Source organism: Equus caballus, unplaced genomic scaffold (assembly GCF_041296265.1).
Source record: "Equus caballus isolate H_3958 breed thoroughbred unplaced genomic scaffold, TB-T2T haplotype2-0000440, whole genome shotgun sequence".
NCBI classification, from domain to species: Eukaryota; Metazoa; Chordata; class Mammalia; order Perissodactyla; family Equidae; genus Equus; species Equus caballus.
In genome coordinates this window covers 2,188,874-2,197,012 of record NW_027222395.1, presented here as the reverse complement: position 1 = coordinate 2,197,012, position 8,139 = coordinate 2,188,874, and the positions used below count along the sequence as shown (strand labels likewise).

Sequence of the window (8,139 nt, the reverse complement as noted above, 5' to 3'; positions counted from 1 at the left end):
ATGCAAATGCATCACCCACAGTGTGGACACCCCTACGTGGCCTAAGATCTTGCAGGACTTCCTGTTACCCTCTAACCTGCATGTCCTTCAGATACTTTATTCAGGCACCATGTCTCAGGTTATGATGAACCAAAAAAGTACGCTACTGAGAGTGAAAGGAGGAGGAAGACATGCTAAGCCAGATGGGATCCTGGACAGAAGATGCAACCTGGACTTCCCCAGACTAACCTGGATGGAAGCTCCTTCTTGTAAAGCCTTCAAAACATATAACAATGCAGAACCAAGGGAAAAGGACCATTGGCTGAAATGAACAAAATGGAAACTAAAAAATCAGAATGAACACATGTTTAAATGTTAAACAAACTGCTACAAGTTTTCAACCACACTTAAATTCTACTGATAATATTTAGAAAATAATTTTGACATTGTTACCTTGGTCTTCATGCCTTAAAATCTGATCTCTGACACCTCACTATACCCCTTATTCACAATGCTCTGCCTGAACCATCCTGAACATAACAAGCTCATTTCTGCTTTAGGAATATTAAATTTGCTATTTATTCTGGAGGAACACCCTTCTCCCAAATCTTCACATGGCTGCTCTTTGTCATCCTTCGTTATTCATGTTAATCTTTTCCTCATAGCATTTACTAGTATTATCCTGAACCATCATCACCCTTTACTTATTTGTTTTCTTTCTCCCACAACTGGAACTGTAAGTCACAAGAGATTTCTGTTCTTTTGTTTACAACAGTATCCCTAGAGCTCAGAACACTGTACAGATAGCATCCTATAAATAAAAGTTGCTGTATGAATTACTATGACTGAGAAATCAACAAATGAGTGAAGGAACAAATAAGGATGATCAATGATCAGATAAATGATGCTGTGACCCAATTCACTACAGTTCATTATAGTTTTCAACTGTATCTACAACTTAATTATTATTCCTAGAAAAGGCTGAATAGTTTCAAAGTTGTCACAAAACTTCCTAATTCAACAAAACATCTTGCTGAAATGTTTCGTTATTTGAAATGATTGGATCAATTGTTTTTCAGTTTTATGCACATTTTTTAAAAATGGAGTTAACTCTAAGTGAACAATCCTCTTTCTTGGACCCAGATGTTCTGCAGTAATAATTAAGCTCTCTTAAACCAAGCATCCGTTTCCAAATGTCCATTCATCCTCATGTCATGGAGAACTAACTTTGGAATTGCTCTTCAACAGTAAAGAAAGAAGAAGCTGCAAATCTACCACCAGACATAAAAATGCTTGATATTAGTCATATAAATAATGTCAAGACATTTTTAAATAATTCGCTCTATCTACTGCAATTTTCATTAACTCCACACTTCTCTTCTTATGCCTTCAGTTATAACAACACCATGGATGGAGATAATAAGACCTTTCTCAGTGACTTCACCCTCACAGGACTCTTTACTCACAGTAAAGCCTCAGGCTTCCTTTTCAGCATCATTTGTGCCATCTTCTTTATGACCATGATAGCTAATGGGGTCATGATCTTTCTGATCCACATAGACCCTCACCTCCACACTCCTATGTACTTCCTGCTCAGCCACCTCTCCTTCATTGACATGATGTACATTTCCACCATTGTGCCCAAGATGCTGGTTGATTATCTCATGGGCAAGAGGACCATCTCCTTTATCTCCTGTACAGCCCAGTACTTTCTCTACATGGGCTTTGTGGGGGCTGAATTCTTCCTGCTGGGACTCATGGCCTATGACCGCTATGTGGCCATCTGCAACCCCCTCCGCTATCCTGTCCTCATGAATCACCGCACCTGTTGGATGATCTTGGCCAGCTCTTGGTTCGGCGGCGCTTTGGACAGCTTCCTCCTCACCCCTATCACCATGAGTCTCCCATTCTGTGCTTCCCACAAGATTGACCACTTCTTCTGTGAAGCGCCCACCATGCTCAGGCTGGCCTGTGGTGACAAGGCCACCTATGAAATGGTAATGTACATTTGCTGTGTCATAATGCTGCTAATCCCTTTCTCCGTGGTGATTTCTTCGTATGCCCAGATTCTCATCACAGTGCACCAGATGAAGTCAGAAGAAGGCAAGAAGAAGGCCTTTGCCACATGCTCATCACACATAATGGTGGTGACCTTGTTTTACGGGGCTGCCCTTTACACGTATATGCTTCCCCAATCCTACCACACTCCAACCAAAGACAAGGTCTTCTCTGCCTTTTACACGATCCTCACCCCCTTGTTAAACCCTCTCATCTACAGCCTGAGAAACACAGATGTAACAGGGGCCTTGAAGAGGGTTTTGGCGAGATGGCAAGGGCTCCATTGTGTGACAAGGGAAGAATTCTGACAGTTTAAATCCTCCATCTCTACTCAGAAGAATATGGGTGCTGTTATATATATACATATATTAACATGGGTAATATGGGTAATACTTGCAGCACCTGCCAATGCCAGCTATCTGAAAAGGTGTATCAGCAGCATTTTCATCAAAAATGTGAAACCACTGTAACATTCACACAAGGATAATGCTGTAAACACCACTGCTGTTTAGTCCTTCTTTGTGTGCACCCATTCCAATTCTTCTCTCATGCCGCTTCTCTGATAGTAATTCGTGTATAAAAATGCCCCAAAATGTCTGGTTAATATTATATGCTCTGCCCACCTTCAGTGGCCTCATATGACCTGGTCATTTTGATTATGTCATTTAAATGATCCATTGATGGAGTTTATGGAAGGATTACATGTGTTGGCATTTGAAAGAATTTGAAAGAGACTAAAGTGTCATAAAACTTCAAAGGGAGTATTTACACAGACTTACACCAGGATTTAGAAAATATGGAGACCCTTTCTTTAAGTAGTAACTGAAAACATTGCTCCTTTATCTAAATTTGGAACTGGAAAAAATGAATCACGTGTTTATTTTAAGAAATGCAAATACTAATCCTCCACAGCGCAAGGACTCTACGATGATGTTACATTTGTTATGTGGTAACTAATCTTTACATCAGAAGATACAATGAGAAGTAGGTGAGAAAAAAGTGAACTATTAACTCATAAATTCAGAAATCACTTTTCAGCTTCTCTTCCAATTCATTAAGATTATTAGATTTCTGGAATCCTTCTCTAGATGTTAGCAGTGGTATGGATATTTCTATTAATCTTTTTCTTCCAAAGAAATAGTGGACAGAACGTTTTTTCCATCTCTGGAGCACTGAGTTTTGAAGAGGATAACATTACAAAATGGAAAGGAAATAACTAGCTTTTCATTTGAGAGTGGGAACTGGAAAATTCTTTGGAAATGATTTAGTATTTCTTTTTAGGAAGCTGATCAGTGGAGAATGTAAGTGTGTAACCTAAATCATAGACCTAGTTGGAAAAACCTATATCATATTCCAAGCCCCTTAGACCACCTCTGTGTGGTGTTATGTGAGGCTTTGTGCTCTCACCAGTTTAACAAAATCCTAGCTGAGTTCAGTGATGTTTTACTGCTGACTGACACTGGCAATGGTGGGTAAGGTAAACACAGCCATGCCTTCTATTCCCTGAAAAATCTGCTGGGTGGTAGACAAAAATCTTTAACCAAATGAAACAATTCACCTTGGAACACTGTGAGTTGAACTCACTAGTAGCTCAGGAAAGTTGACCTGGGTCAGCTCCTACCTAGTTATCGGTTGCAAACCAGGTTCAGCTGTTTTGAGGTTCTCTTTGTCAGACAGGCTTGAAATGGACCACATACAGGGTGATAGCAGAGGGCATTTCCAACTCAGAAGATCATGAGGCACAAGAAACATAATAAATAAAAGAGAAGAGAAGGAGAGGGCTGAGCCTGAGAACTTGACATCCATTTCAACTCCACTTTTAGAGAACTTCTGTCCATCTTGTAAGACGACTGAGGCCCAATTTCTTCGTCTGTGAAATTTGAGTTAATACATGTTTTTCTTATAAAATTTTAAATGTCAAATATGATAAAAGTAATGAATACTGGTCATTATTTTTTATTTTAGCTATTCCTATTAAATGTAATTGTTTTTCATTCTCATAACATTTATGCCATTTTTTAATTCAATTCCCTTTTTCTTTCTGTGCCTCACACACAGAAACATGCTGTCTCATTAATTATACTTAAGTATAGAGAATTGATAGTAGGTAAAATGTATTCCAACTACAGAATTTGAAAATAAATTTTATTAGGAAAACTAGAAAAAGAATAAATAATACATTCTTTAAAAATGTAATTAAAACAAAAATAAGTACTTCACACTTATTAGAATAGCTACAATTCAAGATACTAACAGTAACAAATTCTGGTGAAATACAAGAACTGTTATTCTTTGCTGAGGGAATACAAAAAGTACAACCACTCTGGAAAACAATTTGACAGTTTCATACAAAACTAAACATAGTCTTAACATATGATCTGGCAATTGTGGTTCTTGGGATTTTCCCTAGAAGACTTGGAAACTTAGGTTTACACAAAGACCTGCATGAGAATGTTTATAGCCTAATCACCAAAAACTTAGAATTAATCAACATCTTTCTGTAAGGAAATGGATAAATAAACCGTGATATATTCACACAATGGGATATTATACAGTAATGAAAATAACTGAACTATCAAGCCTTTAAAACAAATGGAGAATTCTTCAAAGTATAGTACCAAATGAAAGAAGACTATAAAAGATACGTAATATATGATTCCAGCTATATGACATTGGGAAAAGGCAAATCTGTGGAGACAATAAAAAGATCAATGGTTCCCTGGGGTTGGGAGGAGAAAGAGGTGAATGGGCAGAACACAGAGGATTTTTATGGCAGTGGAACTATTCTGTATGATGCTGCACTGGAAATTACATGACATTATGCATGTGTCAAAATTATGAAACAGTGAATCACTGCAAATTATGGACTGTAGTTACGAATAATGTATGAAAATGCATTCGTCAATTGTAACAAATGCACCATATAAATTTACAATGTTAACTAAGAGAAAGAGGAGTACATGATCACTCTGTATTGTCTGCTAAATTTTCTTTAAATCAAAAGCTGTTCTAAAATATAAACTTATTTATTAATAAAAAGAAAGATTTTTCCAAAAGCGATGTAATCCTACGATACTATATTTCACTCAAGAAATCACTAGAAGCTGTCACCACAGAATTGTGGAGTTTGTAGAAGGAGGGTAGGGGCAGGGCATTAAATGATAAAAGGGTGTTAATCACATTGGCCTTGTTTTTGAGATTTGGCTGAGTGTATGTTGGGGATGGGGAAGCAGTGAGGCTAGTATCTTTTTGGATGGGGAAGCTAATTAGATGATCTTAGACCAAATGTTAATTAGCTTCACATATTGAGCTTAAGCTAGCATTTCCCTGGCACTCCACATTCCAAGTCATCAGTCGTTTATCTTCCTGCATATATAATAAGGTACTGGTAATGTACAATCTGTGTGTGGAGGAGAAATAAATGGTCTAAATTTCCCTGTGCTGTGCATTCTCCCCAACACTAGGAGTAAATAATCTTTCAAAAGAAAGCTGCTACTGCAGGGAAAGCCCTCACCAGCGTGAGTGGAGTGGTTTTCTTCTCAGAGGATATTCTATCATTCATTACAAGTCTCATACACTAAAAGGGTTAAGTGGGTCATACAATCATTACTGTGCAGTGATAGGAGAAAATTTTGAGGGCCTTTGACAGAATGCGAGCTCAAGTCCTCCACTTGTGAGTCATTCGGTCATGTTGGCAAGAAAATCAGATTGAGTATCAGTGCCAGAGCCCATTGAAAACATCTTAGGACCCTGCACTTCCTCTGGTAGAAATGAGCAAGCAAAATGAGGAAACTGTGTTCACAGAGGAAGTAGTAATGACAAGAAGCATGATCAGTTTGCCTCTTAGTTCTGCCAGTCGCACTGTCATGTAGCTAACTCTGCTGCCTTAGCCTCAGTTTCTCTGTAGGTGAAATGGGAAATACACCCACTGATGTAATTGCTGATTCCTTCAGGAAAAAATAAACTCGCCAACAATTTGAGTAGTGTACTGACACTCTCACCAACTTAAGGAAAAATATGATGGAAGTTTTAAGTATTGGTCTCTATTCTGATATTTAGAATGTCATGAACACTTGCTATGCTAAAAGAATGAAAGATGTAGTTACATATAGCAGTCAGAGGGATTTTTGGCAAGAATTGGTGTTCCTAAGATTCAGTGGTTCCATCTAAGAAGCACAGGCCCATCCTTAGGAAGGAGTGCAGGTGTACTGAGGACTATGGTGGAGCAGGGCACTGCTGGCATTCCAGGACCTACCCCAGGGCCTGACAAGCAGCAGACACTCTGCAAATGGTGTTCAGAGGAGATGTTGGGAATCCTTCAGACGAGGGAATTCAAGGGAGTGAGTGATCCTAAAGGGTATCTTATCAATGGCTGCCCAGTGAAATTATTGCATGTGCCAATTTCAGTGGCACTGTATGAGCTGCTACATCTCTCTGGGACTCTGTTTACAGTGTGACTGCTATACGTAACTACACTTTTTTTTTTTTAGCATAGCATGTGTTCATGAAATTCTAAATATCAGAATAGAGACCAACACTTAAAAACTTCTGGATTGCTGTGTGGAGAACTTTCTGAAGCTGGTTCCTTGGGGTGAGTCCCACGGCATATGCCAGGCACAAATGTCATGTATTCGTGATTACTGTTCTTGTTCAAAGTGATCATTGCAAAGATAAGGAAACGAGTCCCAGAGAGATGTGGCAGCTTATACAGTTTGCCATCAAGTGAAATGTTGTCACAGACTTCATCTACTTCACACATTTATTTACTGACCCATTGCTTGCTGATAAGCACTCTCGAAAAATAATGGAAAAAATAAACTTGCAATGTGGTCTCTGAGAGTCAGACACACACACACTCAGATAGAAACACACACACACCTACACACAGAAGTTGTAAAGAATGGTTGCCAAGTAATTAAATCTAGTAAATATTATTTATAGTAAATCTTAGATGATACTAGCTAGAGAAACATAATTCCTTAGCATGATGAATGATGAACGGTATCTGCTTCAAACTAAGGAAAAATCCAGGCATAACAAAGAGGTGATATTTGTATTATTATTAAGTCAAAAGCAAGACAATAAAACCCATTTCCACTATGTTGATTGCCATAGTTTTGCAAATTCTAAACAATATAATGAAAATGAAAAACAAATCTCTATGTTTTAGAATAAAGGAGATTAAATGTTCATTTTGTGCACTTGATGACTGTGCAAAGTAAAGACTATGTGATCTTTTGCAAAGTTTTTTACTAATTAGGGGCTACACATTAGGAAAATTAATAAAATAAATTAATATTTAAAAACCAACAGCCTGGGGCCAGCCCCGTGGCACAGCAGTTAAGTTCGAACGTTCTGTTTCTCAGCAGCCCAGGGTTCGCCGGTTCGGATCCCAGGTGCGGACATGGCACCCCTTGGTGTGCCATGCTGTGGTAGGCATCCCACGTATAAAGTAGAGGCAGATGGGCACGGATGTTAGCTCAGGGCCAGGATTCCTCAGCAAAAAGAGGAGGACTGGCAGTAGTTAGCTCTGGGCTAATTTTCCTCAAAAAAAAAAAAGCCCTCCAATTTGCCACAAAGATTCACAAACACCAGAAAATTTCAAAATCGATAGCAAATAAAATAGGAATAAACTTAATGAGAAATATAGGGAAGTACATTTAACATGAAATCTGCATAAATATACAGAAGGAACACACACATAAATGAATAGTCACACACCACACACAAATCATAACTCTTAACAAAGGAAGTTAACTGAAAACCTAACTATATCAAAGGGTCTAGTTTACTCCTAGATGAGAAGAGTGATTTTGTACAGATGTCAGTAATCTTCAAATAAATGATAAGGCTAGTGCTCTTTCAATAAGAACTATGAAAGGTTTTGCCATTGTTTATGAAGCATGACCTTGCAGTTATAAAGATGTTTTTCTTTCCTAAATAAATGGGCAAATCTTTATAAAATTGTTTGGAAAACAAGAAAGATAAAAGACCGTTTTATTATACATACATAAATAACACCTTAAAATAATCCAAATGGTGAGGCACAGTTTTGGGAATGAGAAGAATCAGTAGAGAATACTAGCAGACTCCTGATAAACG

At 38.1% G+C, this 8,139-nt stretch overlaps 1 protein-coding gene across 1 annotated transcript; it reads left to right on the top strand.

The window, feature by feature from the left end:
• The first annotated feature begins 1,385 nt into the window (after window positions 1-1,385).
• Window positions 1,386-2,345, top strand: LOC138923035 (olfactory receptor 2T6-like). Its single transcript, XM_070259549.1, has one exon. The coding sequence runs from the start codon at window positions 1,386-1,388 to the stop codon at window positions 2,343-2,345; it is 960 nt and encodes a 319-aa protein (XP_070115650.1).
• Window positions 2,346-8,139: the final 5,794 nt, after the last annotated feature.